This window comes from Sabethes cyaneus, chromosome 1 (assembly GCF_943734655.1).
Source record: "Sabethes cyaneus chromosome 1, idSabCyanKW18_F2, whole genome shotgun sequence".
NCBI classification, from domain to species: Eukaryota; Metazoa; Arthropoda; class Insecta; order Diptera; family Culicidae; genus Sabethes; species Sabethes cyaneus.
In genome coordinates this window covers 25,867,930-25,895,431 of record NC_071353.1, presented here as the reverse complement: position 1 = coordinate 25,895,431, position 27,502 = coordinate 25,867,930, and the positions used below count along the sequence as shown (strand labels likewise).

The following is a 27,502-nucleotide window of genomic DNA, read 5'->3' as shown; positions in this document are numbered from 1 at the left end:
CGATCTGATCATATGGTTTCAGATTAACATATGCGATACCTCTGTCTGGTCACTTTTAAATGGCGATTCGGTATGAGTGAGACGCGAGCGCTACTAAACCAATTGCAAATATTCGCGCATGTGCATAACCACTATTTGCTACTCGCGTGCGAGTGTATCTGTGGTAACGCGATTTGATGTTTAGAGTTCTTATCACAACACTAACTGGTTTGTACCAACGCATTATGGGAATTTCTCATCCACAAGCACAATTTTTTGCTCACCGTATGACTCAGTATTGACCATATGTTTGCTGCCGCTTCCGCTTTCATCCTTGTTGCCTGTGCTTGCGCATGATGATAGTGTAACCTAGGGTTGTGAGAACCCGGCGACGGAGGGTGGTTTTATTCAGTGAGTGTGACTATTTATTTTGAGGGGTTGTGTTTCGTGCGTATGCGTAGGGTTTCACCTTTTTGGGAGCCTTCCAAGCGATTGCGGTTTTCAGTTTTGGTTATCACGGGTGCATGTGGCATTTTTGTTAGATCAGTTGATGCACTTCTGCGGTTTATCTCTTTGTCATGCATTAAATGGTAATTGACACAGCTGTAGTTAAAGTGTTATGAGGAAAAGTGAAAACCGGTTTGTTTTGGAAACGCTTCTAATGACTTTGCTAGACTCGCCGTATGCCTGAGTGTAAAGGTGCATGTATTGTTTTGCGAACCCCACTTGTCCGTGATGTGTACCTACAGTTTTAGTGTTGGAAACTCTGACGGCTACGGCGCATGCACATGTATCGAAAGTAAATTAATTGCTCATACGAACGTCTATCGTCGTCATCGTCGTTGTTGTCTCAGGATGACGGCGGCCAATGGACTGCTGGCGGCATAACACAACACACGTAAGACGGCTTTTCGCGTCGTCGATCGGGTCGAGGTATTCGTTCAGTCTCTCCGGAATAACTTTTCAATACGTTTCTAGAGCTTGCCCGATTCGCATCGACAGTTAGTATATTTATTCAGTGGGTGGAAGCAGAGAAAAACTTTTCCACCACGCCAAAAACAAAGAATATGGTGTAGGAGGACGCATTTCCTGCAGAACAAAGATTTTCTACTGCTTCGCACGGATTGTAATTTTTGTGGACGACGCACTATCACATCATAAGTGTTCTTGTTGTTTCCTGAAGGTGCTAACTAGGAATATCAAATTATTAGTGATATTGTGCCTTCTAGTGGTGACTGGCAGTCGGCGAGTTAGAAAATAGCTTCGACATTGTTTTGGTTCAAGTGATCAGCTGTTTTTGTCTTTCATTCAACGAAGTTTTGATCCAGAACGACGAAGAGGTGCGTAACTTATATCAAGCTTAAACGTACGCGGATGTGCGGTTTCGGAGCGAAAACCTTGGCAAACAGCAGTGCTCATAAATCACCTTTCAGTAACATTTGCCGCATCGCACTATGATGTAGGTAGGTCTACTTGTGAGTGGAAAATTTCATTCGATTCAACGTCGTTACATAAAAGCTTCACTTCCTAGAAAGGAAAAACTAAGTGTTAGTATAGATGTACTGCAATCTCACTAGTGGGGTCAAAGAACAAGGCAGGTCGGTGGATATCGGACGAGGGCAATAGGTGAGTGGCCTAATTTTTGTTTGAGCTGATGTGAACCAATCAACCGAGAATAATTTGCGAACAGACCGAGGAAAGCATGTACGACAAATAGCTCTAGTTAGTGATGAACAAATTCAGGCTTTCCACGCGCACAAACACACACGTGGTGTGAATACTGCTCAGATTGATCGAACGACTGTCAGCTGTTACCTTTCCCGTGCAAATTCTATACGTTTGTACTTGTAGAGTATATTGACCCCGAATGGCAGGATAGAGCCCGACGGGATTGGCTCCAACAAGCAAGTGAGACATCAAGAATTAATTAGTGACCATCGTCAGTTTAGTAGGAAAACACCAACTGTATGCTCAGGGGGCAATGTGCGGCTCGAGAATGCTACAACATTTTATCTTTGCCAGAGCGAAAAACGATAATGGTTGGAAGCAGTGCGCATTTGCGCGAGATTTATTGCGTATTTCGACGCGTAAACATAGCAACGTTGTGATAAATAATTACGAATGCTGCCGCGGAAACCCTGTGATGAGCGGTAACGTTTTCAAGTTCGATTAGAGAGTTTCGATCGGATTGCTAAACGTCAATCAACCGTTAGCACATGTCGATCCTTATTTTAACACACGAAGCTATCTCAATTAGCTGAATTATTTATGGATAATCTCACAATTTTGATCAAACAAAATATTAATAAGTTAGTTTTTGCGGAACACCCACGTATTTGGAATACTTTTCAACGATTCCAACTGAATCGTTCCACTAAAACATGCCCAGCTGATTGTGTACTTTGTATCACGTTGTTGTTTTTGTTTTGTTTACAGTGATTTTTTTTCATTGGATTCAGTCATGGATGATGTGGAGTGACTGGCCTTGTCAAATATTCATCTGCCGGCATTAAACGGGTGCTTGTAAAAAGTTAAAAACAAGGACGACTGGTACTTAATCATAGTACAGAGTCCGGTCAATAATATTTTTCTCATGACCTGCCGGTATATCACGGTTCATTCCTATATTCGCTGGTTATTTGCCTACGTCACTTCAAGCGTCATTCAGTTGATAAGATATTGTTCGGCAATTTGGTAGATGGTTCGTAGTGAAAAGAATATGCACAATATGCGTGATAGCTGCATGCAATAAGGATGATTCAAAATTAATTTCATATCAGTCGTTATCGCGCCCATTTGATTGCTTCAACTTTGTGAAATTGCTGTCCAGTATCCAACCATATCGTGACTCTTCGTATTCGTCATACCACTCAAGGCATAAAAGCGCATGCTAGCAATAGTTTTTTTAGAACCTTTATCTTAACCTTCAAGTATAAACTGCTCAGTTTTCTTTTGAACTTCATCATAGAATTTATCAAAAACTTGGAGCTCAGTTACGGACCAGAGTTATGCCTTATTCTATGTTTAGTGTAATTTGAACACACAAGAATAAATTAAGCTAAAGAAGGTCTTGATTCTATTTGCAAATTGTTCCAACGAAACAAAGTTTAACATGCATATATGTACTTAGAGTCAGCGCGTGCAATCTTATAATGTGTGACACTGTCGCCCATGTGGAAAAACTCCTAGATTATCTCTGACGTGATTGCTAAACAGTTATTCCATTCCGTATCTTTGTTGATTGCAGCGCAATACGTTTTTATGGTTACGCTTATTTAATAACTGTGTGTGAAGATAATCAATGCGTAGATACAGGTAGACTGTACGTCCCACCGACTCATTTTGGAACAATTGCTGTATGTACTTATTTCTTTTGTTTTTTCGATAGCTTTCGACATTATTTTATGTTCAATTAAATTTGAAAGAAAACTTTACTCGGTTTGTGAGCACTTTTAAAACAACTGGTCTTTTAGTCACCATAGTACTAGTCAACATACTACTGCATTTAATATTCAATACCTTAATATGTGCTACTAAAATACGCCATTCCAAACTCTGAATACAGTCATATTGCTTTGTTATTCAAATAACACAAGCAGTTATTCCTTCGAATTTAAAAGAGCAAAATTTTGACATATTTTTATTTCACCAACTCGCTTATTTACTTACCCAAGTAACAATTTTGGTTTTATTAAATCTTATGATGGTATTTAAGACCAAAATTGGTCATTAAAACCGCCATAAGAGTATAACAAAACTCACATTGTTGCCTGGGTACTTACTTACTTATGGCTTGCTGTCCTAAAACAAAGTCTGTGAAACAAGGTTTCTCTACTTAACCCGGTCGTGGGCAACCGCTCTCCGATTCCTTGGACACCGAGTACTCTCCGCCAGATCTCGCTCCACCTGGTCATCTTGCTCGCTGCGCTCCTGGTCGTCTTGTTCCTACCGGATTTGAGGCAAACACCATCTTTGCAGAGTAATTGTCCGGCATTCTTGCAATATGCCCTGCCCGTCGTATCCGTCCAGCGTTAGCCACCTTTTGGATACTGGGTTCGCCATAGAACTGTGCGAGTTCATGGTTCACCCTTCGCCTCCAACTTCGTTCTCCTCGACGGCGCGGAAGATCGTTCTTAGCACTCGTCGTTCGAAAACTCCGAGCACTGGCAGGTTCTCCTCGAGCATTGCTCATGTTTCATGCCCGTAGAGAACAACCGGTCTACTACAGGGTGCCCTTTGTACGGGGACTTAGTCTGCTCGACCGCAATTGCTTGTGAAGTCCATAGTAAGCATGACTCCTGCTGATAATACGCCTCCGAATCTCGCAGCTGGTATTATTGTCCGCCGTTACCAGTGATCCAAGGTAGACAAATTCGTCGACTACCTCATCAATATACTACTGCCCAAGCGGCGCCGGTCGGCCTCGGTTCCGCTGGCGCATGTATTTACCTTTAACCCAATCTTGTCCATGTCATCGGCAAAGCAGACGAATTGACTAGATTTGTTGAAGATCCTGCCCCGCGGGTTGATATTCCGGTCGATGATATCATATGCAGCTTTGAAGGCAACGAACAAATGGTGAGTGGGAACTCTGTATTCACGACCTTTTTAGAGGATCTGCCGCAGTGTAGATATTTGATCCGTTGTAGACCGACCTTCGACGAAGCCGGTTTGATAAGTTTCCACAAATCTGTTCACAATTGGCGATTTTTTTCCTCTTCTGTTGGGTACTCTTACCACTGCGGCCTTTATTTTGAACTATTGTAGTATGCCCCGTTGCTTCTTTTGCTGTACGCTTCAGGCTTACCTTCACTTATTTATGAAATGGTAGGCTAGTAGCTGGAGCGAGACAGGTGCCAATCAGGGGTGACTTGGTTTATAAACCTTGTAATCCTGATCGGCGACGCAAACAAGATCTCCCTAGGTTCTAGTAGGCCCTTTTTGAAATACTGCAGTCTGCGTCCTATTAGTGTTCCACAATTGCAGAGTAAGTGTTCCGAGGTTTCGCTCTCGGCATTACACAGGCGACAAATATCATCTTGCACGAAACCGAGATTCCGAATATGATGATATTTACTCGGGCAATGTCCTGTCACCAGACCGGTAAACGATCTCTCTTATTGAGACTCAGCAGCTGTTGAGTAACCTTAATACTCGGCAGTATAATTTTTTTTGATTGTTGGAGCGATTGTACGGCCATAATCGTTCGGCTCTCCCATTGTTTCAGCTCACTCTTCATCACACAGTCCGAGATACCGCCGAATGGATCCGAACCTGTGAATGGAGAGTCAGAACCACATCTGGCTAGTTCGTCTGGAAGTTCATTTCCATCTATTCCGCAATGACCAGGAACCCAGTTCAGGTTTACCGAGTTTACCTGGCTCAGTTGCCGTAAGACGAATGCAATCCCAGACAAAGAAACACTTAAAACCTGTAAGCTTTTATAGTGCCGCTTGGCTGTCAGAGAAAATGCAGATATAGGCATGTCTGTATTTCCTTTTGAGACAGACGTTTGTACATTCTATTATAGCAGCTATCTCAGTTTGGAAAACTGTTGGCCAATCTCCCATTGCTACAGATATTCTAGTTCTGGGGCCGTACACTTCAGCGCCCGTTTTGACTCCCACTTTTGACCCGTCGGTATAGAACAATTGGCGATAGTCGGCGGAAATTGATTTGGGACAGCACTTAACAGGCGGCATTGAGAACGGTGATCGCTCGATAGTTCTCACAGTCCAACTTGTCGCTCTTTTTATAGATCGGGCAGCCCAAGCAGCACCATTTGTTGTATGAAGGGTTACGCAACTATAATTGAAACATTCAAGTCTGGTAAAAGTTCGCATCAGTTACCTTTATTGAACTGTTATGTTATTGAAAAAGCGCAAGAGGTGGAGCCTATATGCAACCAATTGTTACACAGATGTTTTATGAAACAGCAATGCGCATTATCTATCCATTCGCGACTACGATACTAAAAGAGATTTTAAGCCTGTTCGCACTCCCACGAAATCCTATGCCGCGTTGTCAAAACTTGCGTGAAAACAAAAACTAAAATACTTCCTTCTCGTTTTTTCTCGCACAAAAACCAATGCGCGTTATCTACATACAAGCAAGTATTCGCGACTACGATACTAAAAGATTTTAAGCCTGTTCACACTCACACGAAATCCTATAGGTCGCGTTGTCAAAACTTGCGTGAAAACAAAAATACTTTCTTCTCTTTTTTCCTCGGACAAAAACCAAACAATTATGAGCAACTTTGTAATCGCGAATTATGTTCAGCGGGAAGCAAATTTCCTCTCTGGTCTCCAAGACGAAAATTATTTACATTAATATCCTTAATGCGAAACAAAACTAGTTTTTTGGGCCTATTATGAGCTAACCTTCATGCCATTCAAAATTTATCGTGCAAAATATAATTTTGCTTTGTATTATTTGATGCGCCTCGTGAAAGTTATTAATTTGTTAATTCTCAAGTTTAAAGAATTAAACCAGCCAGATTAAGAATTCGTTTACGATGGAAAAAAGCGGTGAAAAATCGAACTAGATACTATAATCAAATAATATTTTAGTAAATGCCATGGATTCCTGATGAATGTTCGTGTAATTATTGTTAAAATAAAAACATTTCTTCGTTGAAAAATATTTTTTCATAAAAATATGGCGGAATATGATGTTACATTGATTATATTTGTTTGGTTACATTTTATTTAAAAATATGCCGTAATCAACATGATGCAACATCATGTGAAATTATTGTTTAGCAATGACATTATAATAACACGATGTTGTGATGAAGTTTTATGTTACTAGATATAGACTAATATATTTGTGACAGCCAGTATAAGTATTGGATAACCTGAATTTAACGTATTAATAACATGAAGTTGCTTATTTGTTGCGTGTTTCAATACTGTAACCGGTGAAGTTTTTTGCAATTTAAACAAGACTAAATAGCAACATGGAAGATGTTGCAAGTGGTGCTTGGGAGATAACCTCCGGTAGCTGTTTCGTATCCAAAATTCTAACAATTAGCCGGTGCATTCAAACGGCTACCTTTTTTGGTCCCATTTTAATAAACTCCATTCCGATGCCATCTTTCCCAGCTGACTTTAGCTTCATAATGACCTCCTTAACTTTTCCTATCGTTAGGGCTGGCACATTTTCCCCGTTTGTTGCACCATCGAAATCGCTTTCCCCGTCTCCATGGTTCTCCGCCTGGGCGCCATTCAGGTGTTCGTCGAAGTGCTGCTTCCACCTATCGGTCACCTCACGATCGTCCGTCAGAATACTGCCAGTCTTATCCCGACACATTTCGGCTCCCGGCAGAAAGCCTTTGCGGGATTCGTTCATTTTCTGGTAGAACTTTCGCGTTTTCTCTCTGTTTGTGTCTTTCCTCGTTCTGCCGTGTGGCACTGCGCAGCGTTCTCCTCATCCACCACCCTACACCTCTACACTGCTAATGGCAGTTTTGATAGTGTTCCAGCAGCCCTCGGGAGGGAATTGGTCCAGCTCATGCTTTTCCGGCAGCGCAGCTTTGAGTGAGTGTACGTAGTTTGTAGCGACCGTCAGGCTGCTTCAGCCGGGCGAAATCTAACCGAGGCTGGCGTCGGTGTCGAATGTTGTTCACAACGGAGGGTTTTGGGCGAATCTTAATCATCACTAGGTAGTGGTCCGAGTCCGAGCGCTTCGATAGGATCTGACGTCGATAATATCTGAGAAGTGCCGACCGTCGATCTGTGATTCTGTCTGATTTGGTGACCTCCAAGTGTACTTGTGTGGCATTCTGTGATGGAAAAAGGTACTACGTACGGCCATGTTTTGGAGGCGGCAAAGTCGATAAGTCATAGGCCCATTTTATTGATCAGCTGGTGTGCGCTGAACCCTCCAATCACCGGTTTGTATTCCTCCTTCTGGCCGACCTGAGCAGTGACAATCTTGATATCATGTTTTGCGCAGCGGTCGTATTCACTCTCCAACTGCGCGTAGAATTCATCATTGTCAGCAACGGTACTTCTGAGTGAGGGCTGTGCACGATAATGATGCTTCTATTGAAGAACCGGCCCTTGATTCTCAACCTCACATTCGAGGATTGATTGGCCACCGCCCAATCAACCGTTTCCACATCTCGCCCATCACTATGAAAGCTGTACCCAGCTCGTGTGTGTTGCCGCAGCTCTGGTAAATGGTACGTGTATCTTTGAACACCTCTTACAGCGTTACAATGCCAAACTTGCGGCTCTTCAATACGTCGGAGAGCACTCGAGTGCTTCCTTGGAAATTTCCAATTCATAGTCCTTTTTTGTCGCGTGGATCTATTCCGATTGCTTCAGTCCGAATTTCCTTGTTCTTCGTTCCGTACTTTAGTTTTTTCGTGGTGGCGGCTTGCAAAGCCTGACTTTTTGTTACTCTACTGAAAAGTCTTGATGGCTACTCTTTTGTCTTGCAATTTGGCCATGTGCCCAGCCCACGCAATCTGTCATATTGTCTGCGCCATACTCCATTTTCCAAAAATGATCCAGCATCCATGATTCATGTCCGTAAATGGCCTTCGAGTAAATTAGTGCGTTGTAGAGCGTCAGTTTCATGCGTATTAGTAAACTACGGGACTTCAGCTGGTTACCAAATCTATTCGCCATCCGCTGGCGCTGGTTACCATAGCCTAGTCCACAGAAAGCTGGATTCGCGGCTCACATCGTTATCACATGTCACGAGCGTATCCAAGGTATATTAATTCCTCCACTACTTCATATCGTTCCCCATTCAGCTCCATCTTGGCACCAATACCGTTTGGACTCGCACGTTCCCTGTCAGCAAGCTTGTACTTTGATTTGGCAGTGTTATTGGCGAGTCCCAATTCCGTAGCTTGCAGTTTAAAAGGTCTAAAGGCCTATTCCGCTGCTCTTCCGTTTCTTTCCTTTCCATGTTTGCTCTTCATGTTGCAACTTCCAAATGTCAAAATGTAATGTTGAATAGCAGGCTAGAGAGCGGATCTCTTTCCTTTAGTTTAGTCCATGAATGCCACGACGGCGACAGCGGTTTCATCCGCTATTTTAACGCAAGACTGTGATCCACACGTCGTATTAATCAGTCATGAATTTCCAAAGCTCATTTCGCTTGACTGAACCGTTCGCCGCCTTAAAGTCAACAAACAGATGATGAGGTTGCCAGTTGTACTCCCGGAACATGTCTAATAACTAACGCAAGGTAAACATCTGATCCATCGCGGAGTGACTCCCACGAAAATCAGCAATGTACTCGCCAACGAAGAACTCCGCTAATGGTCTCAGTCTACAGAAGCACTTGTCGATGTCCTTTTTTAAAACTAAGATGATGAAATCCATCGATCCACTTCTCCCACATTTCGCCAAGCGCTCAGATTCCAAGAGTCAAGCGCCGATTTAGAGGTTCAACTGGAATACTGTCTTTCATAGCAGCCACGCCGTTTTGACTGTCTATATAGTGTCCCTCTGTTCTGTATGTCATTAAAATTAAAAACTTCTCAATACAAGTTTTCTTAATGAATAGTCGGGTAATGACACCAACAACCGACTTATGCAAGGCAGATGTATTCAAGTGCAGTTACGTCGTCAGAATATACCAACAACCAACAACCGACCTATGCAAGGCAGATGTATTCAACCCAAGCAACAATGTGAGTTTTATTGTACTCTTATGGTGGTCTTCAAGACCAATTTTGGTCTTAAATGCCATCATAAGAGTACAATAAAAGCCAAATTGTTACTTGGGAAGTGCAGTTACGTCGTCAGAATATATAATAGCTTAAAAGAGCAGCGAAGGTAATCTCGCATTGTTATCTAGGACCTTTTGGAAAGTTAGACGAGAATAATTTCTAAATTTTCAAATAATTAAGGTTCTTGATGGCTTCATAATTGCGATTACTTTTTAATTGCAGCAGGTTAGTTGGAGACATAATTGCGGGCGGCAAGCTTTCGCAAACACAACAATTAGAAATGCTTGCAAAACTTATGTGATTAAGAGACATAGTTACCTTAAATGTGCTCCATACATGAGTAGAGTTCTTCTCAACTCAAAAATCAACTCAATTTTACATGGTATTATTTCAAAACCAATCGTGAAAACCAGAGGAAATAAATACGTAGCTACGCATTAATTATCTTCATGCACACAGTTCGTAATTAAGTGCAATCAAAACAACGGATTGCACTATCATCAGCAATGATACGGAATGCAACTACTGTTTATCACGTCAGAGATAATCTGGGCGCTATTCCACCTAGAAGACAGTGCCATAGATTAACAGATCGCATACGCTGGTTATACATATTGGATTAGGTTTTGCTCGACACACTTCTTACTTCTACCAGCAGAGAGCTGGGATGGCCTTGCCGTATCAAGAATTTCTCTGCACTGTACTGGGTCCTTAGCTACTCGTCGCCAACTCGTTGAGCGTCTTGACACACGCAAGTCGGTTTCAACCTGATCGAACCATCTACACACTTAAAAAACTCAGCAAAATTTGCCGAGATTTGGACAGCCGAGCGTTCGGTGAAAATTTCAGTTTTGCAAATCGACGTTTACGGATCTTTACTAACGTTTGGCATCATAAAAAATTTTACCAGACGCTGGGCTGTCCAAATCTCGGCAAAATTTTGCTGACTTCGGCACTTTTTTTAAGTGTGTAGCACGTTGGGTTATCTATTCCTGGTGTCGGCCGGTGGGGTTGTTAGAGAGAACGGATTTCACTGCACGGTCGTCCGGTGTCCATTTTCAATTTTGGTTTTGTATTAGCTTATTCAACGTACACCAAAATAGCATTACGCAATGAATTCGTATGGAATAGGTGCCAGGAACACCGGTTCTGGAGGATTCACGATCACTTGCTCACCGCGGGGAGGGGCTGGTTTTCGCTTCAAGCAAATCTTGGCCTTCGGGTTCTTGGTCTTAACTTCATGACGAACCTTATCGTTTTCCTTTACCCGACGCAGGAAATCTTCGCGGCAACGGGATGGGTTGACGTGTTCCACACGGACGTTGATGCGCTTGGCAAGAATCTTGCCCCGAACGCGCTTGTTGACAATCACACCCAGCGCGTGTTTGGTTACGTTGTACACTCGGCCAGTTTTGCCATGGTACGCCTTGTAGGGCATGCCCTTGTGAACAGCGCCATGTCCCTTAATATCCACATGGTTCCGTGCTTGCGGAAGGGACGAGAGAACATGTCCCTCGTACCACGACGATAACCTTTCGAGTTGGTCATTTTGTTCGTTCAGATAGTGAAAATGTCAACTTCACGTACCAGAAGAAAAAAATAAATACGAAAACATTTACAAGCTGGATTGAGTTACTCGGGTATGTATGATAATTTCTGCACATGACTGATTGTTAGTTTTTCAGTCGCTATGCAAGAAATTAATTTTATTTTATTCTCTTTTCATAAAAAATATATGGTCTACGATGCAAGAACTCTGGGATATGAACAAAACCAGATTTTCAAATTGCAAGAATTATTTGCTTTTGCGGTGCAATGTAGTGCGACCACATCTCAAAATGTTACGTTCGCTAGTCTGTGAAAGTACAACCGTGGGCAGGCTCCTGATTACAACATTGTTGTGTATATTACCGTACTTAATGTATACGCTGATCTACGGCATTATAAGTGTACGTTACTTGCAAAACCTCTTTCTTCACGTGTGGCTTTACCACAGGTTGAGAATGCTGTTGATTATATTAACCGAGAAGTTCTCTAATATTTATTTATTTAATTGAAATTACTACTGAAGAATTGCTTTTTCATTGAAGTTTTAGGGAAACAACTAGTAAACTAGACATAGGTACAGATTTGGACCGCAGCAAAGCCTAATGATATAATAACATGCTTAACAACATCTGTTTTCATTTCCTGTGAAAATTAAATAATGCATTAGCCTATTAGCTTGTAATAAGCCGCAGACGACCGTGCATGTGTCCCTGCACTGGTGGTTCATGTAATTTTAATCAGCTACGCTTACTCTCTTTGGGTATGATCATTGAGACGTCATTAATGTGGCAACCTCGCGGAGTCATTCAGCACCTGCTGATTGAGCTACTCGAACAATGAGCTGTCCTTCGAATGCCTTGTGGAAGTCATCGAAAGGTCAACTAATTTAGCTTTCATTCGGACGACAAAAGTAGCGTAAGATATGCTGTTCACTTCCCCGTGCAATAGATTCCATCGCAAAAGTATTGAACAAGCGACATCCATAATTCAATCGGATGCCGCCCGGAAGTAGGAGTCATAAAAAGTGCATAACATGTTTATAGATGCTATAATCGTTGTGAAGTCATCGAGTGCTGTATAAGCCGTCACAGGAGCTCCCAGGGTATGGTTCCGTTCAATATAAGCCGCTAATAGCTGGTCATTTTCAAAGCAACTATCTACACTTTACTTCAATCCATGTTATTTGAACATCATCTGAATAATATATAACTCGTCACAGCTGGTTTGGGCTCTGACTAATGATGAACTTTGAACATGTACACTCTCATGAACACACTCATCTTAACTGTCCTCCGCAAGGTGGTTAAACCAAAGATCATGCTTGCCATGGTGAAGTCGCGTTATATCTTTTAATTATCAACCAGACGCTAATTGATGTGCAGTTTATTTTGATTCTACTGGAAATCGTTGGAATTGCTCTTTAGGTATGACCCATTATTGTATCACTACCTATTTGACAGAATGAAAGTAAACGCTGTCCTGAACTGTGTTTGATGCTAATTTTTATTAGATCATAATATTCGTTTGTAGTGAATACTGATTTTTCACTGACAGGTGAACTTAGACTTAGTTTGTTTCTATCCGTCCGTAAGTCTAGTGGTTGAACATGAAGATGCATATTATAATTTTCTGATTCCACAGTACGGTCACGGTTATATTTTCTATAGAAAATTTTAATTTTGTCCAAATAATCAGCTACAGTGAGAAAAGAATTCAGCACTAATTTTAAATGTCAGGATTTCACTCACTGCTTACGTAAGACGTATTTATCGAAGAAATGCTTGTATAGTATTTCTTCCATGCCAAAATGCCATTTGTCGAATGCCCAATGCAATTATTTTTAGAGCAATATGAAGCAGTTTTTCTCTCATTGTTGAAGAAAACCTAATGCACTCAATGAAAATTTATAGTTGATTCGTTGCCAAAATTCGCAAAACCTTTTCACCTTCACTCCAATTTCCATTCAAAACAAACTACAAACAAAAAATTTGCTGGTGCCGAGCACGATCCAATGGATATTCACACCTATCGGCTACGGGTACCGGAATTGTTAATAGGACTAACAGCAAGACCCACGCTAAGACAGGCAAACTAGAACGACTTAACGAAGATTTCAAAGTCAACAAAAGCGAATAATTTAATGTGCATGAGTAAGTCAACAGATATGTCGTGTATAAACAATCCAAGCATCCGTGTTGCGAACTGATTAGGATTAGGATGCTCTTCCCGGCCACATCCGCCACACCACCACCAACCGTGGCTTAAATCGCTTTGTTTTGGGGCGGAAAAATCCAGCAATTGTCGAAAGCAGAATAATTTTGTGTGGGTGCGAATTACCGGCCGATGACATCCTCCTGTTGGCAAATGGTTGCGTGCATGCGGGGCAAATTGGCGCCCGGTATGATTGGGTACACGTGCGCAAAATAATTTGAAAATATCAACAAACAAACTTTGCTAATCGTAATTGTTCTGTTTATGTACACAGACGAAAGAAATCAAGGTGACCTACATCGATAGAATCAGTTGGAGCTGTTTTCTTTGTCAAATGTTTATTTAAATATTTGTTTGTAAGCATTAGCGGAACTGGGAGATCATCTAGAAAAATCGATTCAGTTTTTTGCACCTCAAAAAAACCAATAAAATTAGAAAAGTATAGGCAATAAAAACACAATTTTTATTCACATAACTTTTTAAAGGTCTCATTCATTAATGTGCATTTAATTTTAATTTGCCGACGAATTAATACGGTCGAAAAAAGCTGAGCCCACATTGAAATTAGCGCTAATTGCGACAATATTTGAAAGTTGATCGTTGTTCAATGCACGCGCCGGCCCGATTTGTTTCGAGCTGTTGTTTGTATCACTAACTATGTTTTGAACTATCATCGGTTGAAGTAGAGATAAGAAAGAGAGATATTTTATCGCGATAAGGACATCCGACAAAGCTAGACAACAATTTACATTCACTGGTCGGATAAATATATCATTGTTTACAAGTGGCTAGTTTTCAAACTTAGCAGCATGAGGAACTCATTTTATGGAATGGAGGCATTAAAAATTAGCAGAACTGTCCGGCATAAATATTAGCCCAGTATGCATAATTTGACATTTTGTTTGAAAGTTATTTATTTTCTGAGAAATCACATTTAAATGTCCTAGATTAATATAGAACAAAACGCGAATAGTAATGAAATAAAACTTGTCGTGTCACCTCACTCGCCTCGCAGAATAGACCCCATAGATTCGTCGAAGTGCTTGAAGTACAAACTCGTTTTTAGAAGAAATACCTATTGTATTAGACAGCGTGAAACGCAAATAAGTTTCTACTTTCTAGGGTTGATATTTTGTTGTACAAGATTGTTGTTTGCAACACATATTCGTGGATCTCCTTGCTTGGTAAAAAGTAACGAATTACGAATTACGCCTATTCTTTAAATCTAACATTGATCTTTCTGCCTGAGAAATGTTAAAACTTCTAACTAAGAGAATTTCACATCGCTTGCTTTCGACGCAAACAATGTTTCGGCGGTTAGTAAAGCTAATACAATTATGCGGAAGCTTCAGCATGATTTTTCCATTTTTCGTACTGATGGGTTGATAGAGTACAGTGCTGCGACAGGAAGGAGAAACCAAATCTTTTCCCTCATTTTTCTACGATAACGAGCAACACAACATTGCGAAACTTTTGATTGTTCGCGAACTTGCTAGGATAGTAAACGACTAATTGCCCGCACGCATGCATTCTATTCTTTTACCTGTTGTTGTCCGTGTTTTTACCAAAATGTGGCATATAACTGCCATACTTGCTGCATGTCTACTACCATTTAGAGCTCAGTTGACAATGTTTCACTTTGTTATGCATAGAATAGAGTCGGGTGACTGTGTCGTTTTAAGCGTTGACTTCCATTCCACGCGATTTGGGACCACTCGTTTGCAAATTCCCATGTGGCATAGCAGTCGCAAGTCAACTGTGACCTGGTCGAGATATCTAATAATGTCGGGCTCCTCTGCTGCTGGTGGGGTCTTGAAGACACCGCAATGTTGTCCCGTATTTCCATCTTAGCTATACGGTTTTTACCAAATGTACGATGTGAATCTCTCCAAGTAGCGTCTGCAGCTAGCAATTTTTGTTTGTGCTCCGCCAAATTTCGCCCGCAACTGTATTTCGGAAACGTAAATACGAATATGCTTATAAGTTCATAGGAACTACCAGTCTAGTGACGCTTTTGTAAATCGTCTCTTACAGCTACGTACGGCGGCATAAGTTACCTCATCACTGCATCCATGGTTTCCAGCTCAAATGGATCTCTGAAATCGAGCTGTTAATAGCGGTCACCAGTAATCTAAAATAGATGAACTTATCTATTAGTTTTTCCTGGTCGTCAATGACAATTGTCTCCTTGCAAAGGAAATATTGATTAGACTGGTCTGCCTTTGCTGAATATCGTATCCGTTTCAATGCCACCTCACCAATGTTAAATAACCAAAACAAGCCATCAGGTTAACTGCACCCTTAACGCGACTTCAAGGCACTCGGAAGGTCCCTGAAAACATGCACGAAGCACATTAATCCATCTGATAAATCTTCGACCAACTGATTAGATTATCAAGAAATCCATATTCGTACGTTATATGCTGACCTCGATTGACAGTATCGAACGCTGTCTTAAAATCTGAATGAGCGCAGCAATAAGCAGAGGTTGGTTGCGGTTCGTACGTTCGTCTCTTACGATTTTCAAGTGGTTTCAGAGCTGACTTGGAAGTTCAACTAACAAATATGGAGAATATGTCGCTTGAATCACAGCACAAGTCATTCATTCGGGATTGTTTCTGTTACTGAGAAGTTGTCCTTCCAATTAGGGCACAGGAGCAGTCCTATACTCCAGCTAAGCTGGAAATTCTAGTCTGTAGTAGTGTTCTTCGGAAGCTACCTATTAACTCCATACGCAGTATGGAAACTCAATCCCAAGTAGGTCATTGGTTTTAATTAACCCATTATGACCCAGCGTATGATATATCATACCTCGTCTTCAAAACCTGTTTACTGCTGAATTTCAATAGTTAGCATTGTTAATATCTCACTACAAGAGAGATAAGACATCAATCTGATGTGTGTGTGATATAATTTGTCAGTTTTTGTCATTTCATCTGTATTTTCAACAGTGCAAAGTTGTGACAAATGGCGGAAAAAAAGTTGAAAAAATGGCGAAAAAATTGTTGTCTCCAAAACGCATGAAAAAGTCTACATTTAGTGACGAAACACTACCTGACATGTGAATTAGTATTTATATGTAAAGTCTATCACAAAATTCGATAAGAAATCTGTAAAAAACTTTGTAATTTGTTTGTTTGAAACTGAGCCATTCCAAATGACGATTTTGCGTTTCCCGACACATTCGAGCCATAATATAATAGATTACAGAGTTTCACTTCATTTGGTCCAAATTTAGGTATACCCGGGTCATAATGGGTTAACCATGTAGTAGGTATGTACCTAATTGAGGCATAGTCTTGCGACAATCCAGCTCATCTCCTTGAATGGGTATCAGCAATTCGTGTACTCTATACAGCAATCGGGGCCAGCTACAAAAGACAATCTTCAAGACTGTCACTGTTTGAACCCAATGCCCTTCTGGCATAAAACGTGTTCAGGGTTAGACTGGCTTTAGTGCCCTTAAAAAGTAAATTTGTATGTTGATCACCAAGTACTGATTATACAATCGATTGATTGTTGCTGGCTCGCCGATTCAGTGTTTTAAGACTAATTGTATGTACTAGGCATAAGCTGATTAGATACCCATTCAAAGAGGCCTGGTTAACAAACCGTACATTTATCGTCAAGCAGATTAGAGTGATGTTTTTTGTTAAATCCGTCTTTGCAAAAATGTGAAGCGTAACGCAACTATGTGTCCCGTACTGAAGAACCTACATAACTTGATGGAATTAGAAAATCAATGTTATTCTTTTAACTTAAAATGTCTCCAGCAGAATAAAGAATGCCTTCAAGCAATGTGCTATGTAAAGAGAACGACCCGGAAATGAGTTCTGAGCGTTTGATTAACTGTGCCATATACATTGACGTTAAACATAACGAAGCTGCAATATGTTCATGGGTTATTCAACGTGAAGTGATCGAGACAAAGTTTAAAAGTGTAATCGACCTTTACGGATTTAAACCAAATTTTGATAGATTGAACGTTTCTCGTCAGCAGCAAGCAGATGCTCCCATTAATCGAGAGAAGATCCACCCGGCACCAATCAATACACCAATCGAATCACTAATAATATATTTTAAATTATTAATATAATAATTTAAAACCACCTGAAACGGCCAAGGAATAAGCGAATTATAAAAAGGAATTTCTTTTAGCTCGTGATGAAGCTAAACCGACTAGTTTGCTGGTAGCTATTATAGCTAGCTATAATATCTCACTACTATTATATACTATTATACTATTATAGCTATTATAGCTATAATAGAAGCAATGCTTTTTAAATCTGCTTAAAAAAATGTTTTATTTCAAATTAAAACTTTGAAAAACTAACTAATATAAAAGGTCAAAGTCTAAAAGGTAAATTCAACCCATGTATGTAACGTGTGTCCTATTCCTGAAATAGACCAGCAGAAAAACAGTTAAAAAGAACTCTGCAGTCAATATCGGTTGATAAATAACTTCCTTCAAGTATTTCCTCGCAATAAATTTTTATTTTGTTGCAAAAAAAGCTTATGACCGGGCTGCGAATCCGCACGTGTCGCTGACGTGATACTCACAATACACACTCACCTCTACATCTACTATATGCTCCCACGTGTATGACCCACATTTTCTTTTTGTTTTCTATCGATTTACAGACTCCGACATGTTGCTGAGGAGCAACAGCGGCAGCAAGCAGCAGTATCTGACGTTACATATCGTGATTGAATAACTGAAGACAGGACAAGGATCTCATGCCAACAGACGTCGTTTGTCGTAACCTTGTGGTAACTGTCGACAACAGCTAGTGGACGTTCCGTTAAAGTTACCGGTGATTGCCGCACTTGGAATACGTATGATTGAGCGCTAGCAGCACAAACGCCATTGCCATTATTCGGTAAACGAATTGGCCTTTACCGGGGGCATTCACACGTTCCTGAAAACGCTTGCTTCTATGAGTTGTTACAATCACTGTTCAAACTTTGCCGAAGACGACGACGCGTGGTTGTTGAAAGGCTAAAGTGATACCCGTTAACCGGTAGTTCATCTGACGCTGAACAGAATGGGTGAAGAAAGCGTCGAGTGCAGCGAGAGCAAATTAATCAACAAAAACGGTGGATACAGCCCTGTCAAACAGCTGGACAATGGTGATATGATGCGAATCGATAGTCACAAAATGATAGGTGAGTCCCGGCCGGTTGTACCCACGTTCAATGTCAATTTGAATGATTTATTTGTTTGCGATAGTACTCGTATTGAATTGCTGTAGGGATCATGTGAGTAAAGATGGTTTAGAATACCATTTACGCGTAGGAATAATAGTAGGTTCATACGTGCATAGCCCTCCTCAAGCTGAGATTTGCATTCCATGATATACGTTGAAAGTGAAGAGATAAGAACTGATTTATTAAAATTGGCAATACCTATCTAGGTATTGCGCGTCGATCGAAATTCTTCAAATCACGGAAATGTTACTAAAATAGCAAACAATGAATATCATCTTTCTAGATTGCATATTGCGACTTCAAATATTGAATGATTGGTGTGATAATATTTCTCCTAGACCTTTGTGTTGAACTGTCGGGTCGGTACAATTTATGTAATTTGCGCTACATGACAGTTGATTTCGTGCCAGTACAGTACAGTACAATACATTTTTTACGTTGAATAAAACTGTAAGCGTGGTTTAAAGTTTTCAATATTGCAATTAGAATCAGTGAGTATTAAACTATAAACAAGAGTAGGTATAATTTCTATTTCCATTCTACACTAGAAGAAATATATCCCGTATTTTGTATTTTCGTGGAAAATTTGGTCAAGCCCTAGGAGAGATTTAGCCCCCCCCCCCTTTGGAAAATAAACCTTGCCGACCAAATAAAATGGTTGAAAAATATGCCGGGGGCTTTAGCTCCCCCTAGAAATGAGCGCTAGTTTTCCACCAATGCTGTCGATAAAGGGTCGTCTTATGGAGTCTAAAATTTTGCTTTTTTGGCATCATTTCAACGGGTACCCAAACGGGTATTTCAACGGGTACGGGTGTCCAAAATAACTTGGCTATTGTAGTTACCCACAATACTGCAATGGATTAAAAAAAATCGATTGGACAAAAAATTAATTATGATTATATTTCCAACAATCGCTGCTACATAAAACATCAAAAATAAGTGAAACAACGTAACCTGAATCTGTTAGATAGTAAATCATACTATCAGAAAATTTATTATTCAAACAATAACAGTGTGATAAATTGGACGTTTTAAATAATTAACAGTTAGTTTATAATTCGTCTTAAATCATAAGTTTAAAGCATTTCTGGGTTAAAAACAATTCTGTTGGTTTCAAACGTCTAGTATGTTATTTATGTTTCTAATGACTCACTCACCCATTTCGTCTTCATCGTCGCAGTTCGTTTGAAAAACCCAATCCCACCGTAGGGGTTTCGTATATTTCTCGACATTCGGCGGAGGAAGCTTTAGGCGCGATTCACAGGTGCAAATGCAAATCCTTGGCCGCTCCGCGGGACAACGATATCTAAATCGCTTCTTCAATTGAAGATCGTGAATTTTAAAACAAAAATGTAACTGGCCCATTTACTTAACTTACCATCAGATCTGTGTCTTTGAATCGGTAGCTTTGAAATTCACGTTCTTCGCGTTGGATATCCGCTGCTAGTCGCTTTTTTTCATCCGATTTACTTGTGTTAAAGAAATTGAACACCATTGATTGCCTTTTTGCTCGTCGTTTACTGAAAAGTAATTTGAAATACCGATATCAATATTGGTTTTAAATATGATCACGCCCCAAGCTAGACTTACGATTCGCGGGATTTAGAGTTTTTAGTAAACAGAACATCCTCACATGAGCCAATTTCAGTTTCTGCAGGAACTCCATCCTTGTATAACTGGCCAGCAACTGGCCTTTTAGCTAGACGAGATGGTCGTATACAACCGAATATTAATTTACTATACCAAGGAGCCATTTCAAGAATTAACCACACTTAATTTCGTAATTTGAAAAAGTAAAAACGACAAAAACGCTATTTACAATTTATGAACTGATTAATGATTTGCGCCCGACCAGAAATGCCAGATTTTTTTTAAATTCATGAACTGTTCGAAACAGCTCGAAACTATGAAATCCTCAAAGTGCAGAGATACGCAGAAGCACGAGCGAATAAAAATCAGGGGTGTAAAATTGTCAAAATTTTGCGGACCAAATATTTGAAGATAGAATTAACAAAAGGGCGAATGTCGCAAGCGTAAACAAACCGAATGAGGGTTGATTTTCCTATGCTGGTCCAGCAAAAAGTAACTCTCACTCGTTTTGTTTACATTTGCGACATTCGCCCTTTTGTTAATTCTATCTAGATTTCTATCAAGATATCTATGGATGGCGACAATTTTGGAACCAGCCAGCGTATCGAAAATAATAGCTAATAATAGTTAAATCATAACTAAAAGGCTGTGTTTAACTGCTTTCTAATTAGTTTCAGTTGTTTTAAAACGAATTAACCTTTAAGCGGGGTACGCTGCTGAAAAGTAATGGGTAAAAAGATAGGACAAGAAATGCTCAAGAAATCGATTTCTTTTACGATTTCTTAAGCAGTACGCACCTCATAAGAAATATTATTTCACGTCCAGATGACGTTGGTTTACACACAAGTGAATTAAAACGTCACTTTTCCGTACGGAATAATATCCGGCGCAATTATTACCACAAGAAAAAATGACAGGTGGTTGCTTGCATTGGAGTTGTCAAAATTTCTTCGGTAAATAACAAGATTTTTTCTTGAGCTGTTTTCTTTTCAGCAGCGTACCCCGCTTTAAGTAGGTCCCAGTACCATAGGTACCAAAACCGATGAGTGGGACATGGACAATGTATGTGATTTGACAACCACACCACCCCGCTGATAAAAATACAGAAAATTTCAGAATATTTCATGTCATGATTCGTTAATTGGGCGGTTCGTAAGATGGGTGTTCGCTAGTAGTTGGCCCCACTTAGGACTTGGGCAAATTTCTATCAACTGTCAGTCCAATTAGCGACTCACGGCTCACGATTCGATAGTTGGAGAGCAATTTGACTCAATTAACGAATTCAGACTAAATTATAGCCCAAAATGTCCTGCGCAAAACAAAAACATCCCATTGAGAAGACCGAGAGCTTTTTCTCACATCCATAATGAACTGCTCCATACTAGCAATTTTTAAGAGAGATTCACGAACAGGAAAAAAAGCAGGAAGGTCTGGTGTGCTATATAGGAACACGGACGTGTTGACGTTGAACTTCGAATGTAGATAACATTCGACAATACGTGGCATTGGAATACATGGCTCAAGGAATATATATAGTCATTGGACCTATTATTGAATAGACAACTTTTAGTTAAATGAAAATAATTATTCTGAGTTATCATTTACAACAGTGATTCGCATTCGTCATTTTCTTCCAAAACAGCTGAAAGCAACCCGTCAAAAATTGGAAAATTTATCTATTTTTAGCGTTCTGAAGAGCCCTATAGGTCTCCATCTGGTTCCCGTAAATCCGGATCTCCGGGATCGTGTTGCAGATCCAAGACAGTTTTTTATAATTGATAATTAAAACCAAACAATATATTAGAATTAAAATTCATGAAATCACCCCAGCAACTGATTTTTATCCATGTTGAGTCCATTTAACGAGTTGTCCTCGGAACGGCTACCCTGGGGCAGGATCCTGAGGGGTGCTGTATGACCATAAACACGTTTGGGTAGAAATTCCGGCAATATGTATGTCAAAATTCATGAAATCACTCCAGTAGTTGATTTTTTCCATTTAATGAGTTGTTCTCGGAATGGCCACTCCGGAGCAGAATCTTATGGGGCAATATATGGCCACAAACATGTTTGGGTAGAAACTCCGACAATATAGAAGTCAAAATTCATTAAATCACGCCAGAAGTTGATTTTTATCTATTTGGAGTCCATTTGATGAGTTGCCACTCTGGTGGTCACTCTGCAGCAAGTTTCCGATCGCCTGTATGTTCCGTACACTAAAAATACAGACGTCCTAGTCTTTTGACGGGTCAAGATCCAAAATCGGTCAACAATTGATAAAGTTAGAAGCATTTTGTTTCGCTGGGTACCCGGGTACACAGCCAGACTCAAAACGGTTATTGGGGGTACTGTCAATCTCTGTAGACCAATATAAAGATGTCAATTAGGTAGTTTAATGCTATGACAAAAACAAAATTTCCAGAAAATTGCTTGATATCGGTATTAATAAATATACCATTTCGTTTCAATAACACTTATTTTCGTTGTGAGACGGTAAAAAAGTAGTTCCGAACCTGCTATACCAAGCAGAAATATTATATTCTAAAAATAACATTTGAAAAATATAATGAAATAATGCTTTTTTTCATTTGGTTTATTTGACATTGTGAGCAGTACAACAAAACAAATATAGAACAACCTATAGTTCCATACATAGCTTAGAACTAGTAGAAATCGTAAGCAGAAACCGAAAAACTCAACATAGACAGGAGATCGGGGCGACTTGTTTTCCCTTTGCGTGGTATTTTATTTCTATTTCACTCAGCGTTCCCGTCACAACTGGACGCGCGCGAGATCAAGGCCAAGGTCAAATAATTTTCTTTTTTCTCGGTGGATAAACCGACTTGCGGCTGATAAACACAGAAGCGATGTAAGTTTTGATTTCAATGTGAACGAACCTCGAACCGTTAGGGTGTCATCACTGTTCGGTCAATGACCTGATGTGACAGTGGTATATATCTATTTTCAACATGTAAACAATACAATGTTTCTGACCCTCAAGGATTTTCAGTCGTTTTAAAAATTATCACGAACCATTGGCGTAGGTAGTCGATAATTATCAGGTTTCCTTGAGACCTGACTATTTTCAGGTTGAAAACATTGCTTGGTCCATCTTATAGTTTTCTGTATTTTTACAAACTATTAAGGCATTGAAAAAACAGGCACATTGATTAAGATAATTTGTCTAATATACCATAAATATTTTTTACATTGATAGATTTATTATCTTCAATGCTTGCCAGGTTTTGCACTGCGGTATAAATACTCGGAAGCATTTTTCCTGTACTGTTTGTATATTTCTCTCTTGATTGAAGAATTTTCATTAATGATCCATTAGCTCTTTTTGAATCGAAATTCGTATCTTTTCTATATCGAAAACTTTCCGTCAATTTTCCTTTGCTCCCACGATTCCAATGGGATGCATCTTTTTGGCATAAGAGTGTATGCTAAAATTAAACTTCTGGAACCATACATACGATACTATTTTTTGCGATGCGAGCACAAGTGTTCGGCGAAACAAGACCACCAAGCTGGGGTAGACCATTACCAGCTGACCAGACTCGTCAACTGAGTAGAGTTGTGAATCAATTTTTTTGACCGTGAGTTAATTGGTCGCACAGGACAATTCTTGGCATCCGATCAAAACGGAAAACAACCGGCTTTTTCCGATGCGTCAGCGTTACTTGGAATAAAGCCTATACGGTCGGCGCGTGTTTTGTAAACAAAACGTTAATTCATATATGAGGAAGACCTTTGCGGGTTACGGGTTTGTAGCACTATTCTCTCATCAATAAATTGATGTGCTGTATCTCCATCCATCTACATCACCAACATTCACATTTCTTCGCCGCAATCGGAGTAGGACACCAGGGAGGGGGTTTGTTGATATGTTGCGTAGTAGCAGTGGCTTGGTAACAACGCTTGTGATGAAATTGCCGGCATACGAATTGATTAGCATCAATTGATCTAATTTCCGTCGCCCTATTATCTTGACATGAGGCCTTGTGGCAACACAATTTGCGACAAAATTATCAGTGACTAGAAAATTCCTGAAACAAGAATTGTTTATGCGTTGTAGAGCGCATGAGCACATTCCTGCATTTACAAACAGTCTCCAGTTTCACTTACGCATTAGCATTATGCTATCAATTTTATGTCAAAATGTTATTAGTAACATATATAACGTACGAGCACTAAACATATCTCCATGATCGAATTCTAAAGGATTTATGAATATTGTTTGTCTTTTTTTTCAGAGCAAATCGAAATCGACGAGACGACTGGTAGCACCGCTATTTCCGCTCCGCAGTTTGAAGCAAACAGTAACGGAAAGATCGAGGACAAACTGCTGGTAGCGGCAACGAATGGCACGGCCGCGGTACCCTCCAAGAACCGTCATGAAACGATCAACAGCAATGACCATAACGAAGACGGCAACAGCGATGAAAGTGATGATGACTACGAACTAGTGCCGCCAGACGGTGGTTGGGGCTGGTTGGTTCTAGCAGGCTCAATGTTAGTTAACATACTCGTACCTGGCACTATCAAGAGTTTTGGTGTATTGTTCGTCGAATTTCTAGAAGCATTCCAGGCGTCTCCATCAGCTGCTGCGTGGATTCCCGCTTTATGTTACTTCCTGTATAGTTCTCTTGGGCCGCTGTCTAGCATATTATCGGTCAAATACAGCTACCGAACAGTGACAATTATTGGCGGAACTTTCGCGGCCGTCGGCATGATTATTACCTATTGGGCAACATCAATCAATTACTTGTATGTGAGCTATGGAGTTCTGGTGGGAGCGGGCGCCGGACTGTCCTTTCCACCTACTGTTTATATAGTAACATCATATTTCGTTAAGCTAAGGGGTCTAGCCAATGGACTGTGTATCTCCGGAAGTGCACTTGGATCAATAATTCTTCCCCCCGTGCTACGATATTTGCTGGTCAATTTTGGTTATCGGGGGGCATGTTTGATCATGGGAGCAATCACACTAAACGTGTGGGTAGCCGCTATATTCTATCAACCGGTAGAGAACCATATGAAACGGGTCAAAAAATCAAAGAAGCAAGACGAGCTGACTAGCGGCGACACGATTTTAGAGGAATCGGAAACAAACGAAGATGCTGAGGCAGCTCAAAATCTAACCAAATTGGCAATTAAACCGAAATTTATGATTACCGGAGATGATACACCAGTAGCTACCCCCACGATGGAGCATAAATCGCCTGACATATTCCGATTCAATCCACGAAACGGACTGATTGATAGCTTTGCGAGAAGTGTTTCGGCTGCGGCAGTGCCTGCATCTTACCATAGAGAAGAAGGTCTTAATCGTCATCGCAAAATTAGTACACCAATTAAAGAGGAACATCGTAATCTTACATTTTCAAGCCAATTGAATGACTCACAGGGCTCACATATCCGTTTAACTCGACTAAACTCTATGCGCAGTGGCCAAAGACCCCCAAGGCGGTCACCGTCGACCAGCAGCTTCCAGTACATCAGCACTCCGTACCATGGAAGTACTTTGTCAACGCATCAACCGAAAGAGTTTGCATCGCATCTTTCGCTCAGATCAATTGCCGACAGTTTTAAACCTTCGAAGCAATCTGGTGGAAAAAATGAGGATATTTCCGGTCGAAAGAAGTTCTTCGATCTGTCATTGCTTAGCAATCCCACATATCTAGTGATTCTAATTTCTAACTCCACTAATGCAATTGGATACACCAACTTTATCATCCTTCTTCCTGCTTACGCAATCTCGCTAGGTTTTGACAAGAGTTTGGCAGCCTATCTTTTATCAATCGTATCTATTTTGGATCTGGTCGGACGAATCGGAGGATCTGCTCTATCCGACACCAATCTCATTCCTAAGACGTGGTACTTTGTTGGTGGATTGTCGATATCTGGTCTCGCTCTGGCCGTACTTCCGTTAGTCAGCTCATACACGATGGTTAGCGTATTTTGCGCTTTGTTTGGGTTAGCATCCGGAACCTACGTAGGAGTGACAGCCGTAATTATGGCGGACATGCTGGGTACGGAGCGGCTGACATCTTCTTATGGAATCAGCTTATTCGTTAACGGGTTACTGCAACTAGTTGGTCCTCCAATATGCGGTCTTATATTTGAAAACATTGGCCGTTATCAACCTCTCTTCACCGCTCTTGGATTCATTCTGCTTGGAGGATCAGCTCTATGGGGCTTCATGCCGATTATAAGAAGGAATCAACGCCAAAAAGAAAACAAGGCTGCTATGGACGCTCAGCTGGATGCAGAAAAGAGTTTAATCGCATAAAAAAGAGCGTCAGGGATTAAAGCACAATCGAGAACTTGATTTTAGTATAATATGCGTTAATTTTATTTTTTTGATGAGTTCATGTTTTTCCTCTTCTACAACAGCGAGTGTTCTTAAAGCTTCTTTTGTATGGTAATTCATTAATAGTAACTAGGAATGAAACTGACAATTTAATGAAAAATAAGTCTTTTAGATATTCAACAAACAGGTAGTCTATCTTTTTATTGTTTCAATGGAAAGAACAGGACGTTAGCTTTTAGGTACATACATACTTCAAAGGAAAGTAGAACACAATATGAGTATTATATTTTTAGCTATTTACACCAATCAAGTGAGTTAGATACTGAACTGTTTGAGATTTTGCTGTGTATGAATGACCTTAGGATAGAATCACAGAATAATCTGCGATCTAGGAAAATGTAACAGCTGCACGGAGAAAACAGTTATCCGAAAACTGCGATGTCCTAGAGAAGATTGTCGAAAAAGTGTAAGGTGCAGCGCTAATATGTAAATGTTAATAATCAATTTTATCAATGTAACGTTTAAATCTTTCATTTACTGCTAGATATAATAGCGACAATTTAGAGAGAAAAGAAATACAGCAATGATAAATCTGCATTCTACTTTTATTATTCGAAAGAAGGTAATTTAAGGCGGAACCGAAAGTGGCTAACGTTATTGTGTAAGTGCGACAAACACTGTACTGTACATCTCATGTGTTCGTCAAAAACCTAAACGTTTATTTGAATATTGTATCAGTATTGGTAATATAAGTCAAATAGCGGAGCTTGCAAACATAAACAGCTGATCCGCAACCAACCGCACTGACTACAAACATCCCGAAAAAGGGTTTGTTTTCTTTATCAAGGCATTCCGATTCAATCAAAATTAACAACAGCAACTGAATAATGCGTAGGATCATTAGGATGTTTAATTAATCCGCTTGCATCGGATTGCGTTTTTGATTCCTGCGTTTG

At 40.2% G+C, this 27,502-nt stretch overlaps 1 protein-coding gene and 1 pseudogene across 4 annotated transcripts; one reads left to right on the top strand and one right to left on the bottom strand.

Moving 5' to 3' along the window:
• Positions 1-924: 924 nt before the first annotated feature.
• On the top strand, positions 925-27,136 carry LOC128732935 (monocarboxylate transporter 12-B). Of its 4 annotated transcripts, XM_053826411.1 has the most exons (4): positions 925-1,442; positions 1,511-1,605; positions 18,074-18,598; positions 24,487-27,136. In XM_053826411.1, exons 3-4 carry the CDS (start codon positions 18,478-18,480, stop codon positions 26,523-26,525), a joined length of 2,160 nt encoding a protein of 719 aa, XP_053682386.1. In that variant the 5' UTR covers positions 925-1,442; positions 1,511-1,605; positions 18,074-18,477; the 3' UTR covers positions 26,526-27,136. The 4 variants fall into 4 exon arrangements, with proteins under 4 accessions (XP_053682386.1, XP_053682388.1, XP_053682387.1 ...); XM_053826413.1 differs by lacking the exon at positions 1,511-1,605 and having other exon boundaries at positions 925-1,319; XM_053826412.1 differs by lacking the exon at positions 1,511-1,605.
• Positions 10,744-11,272, bottom strand: LOC128732936 (60S ribosomal protein L21-like; annotated as a pseudogene).
• Positions 27,137-27,502: the final 366 nt, after the last annotated feature.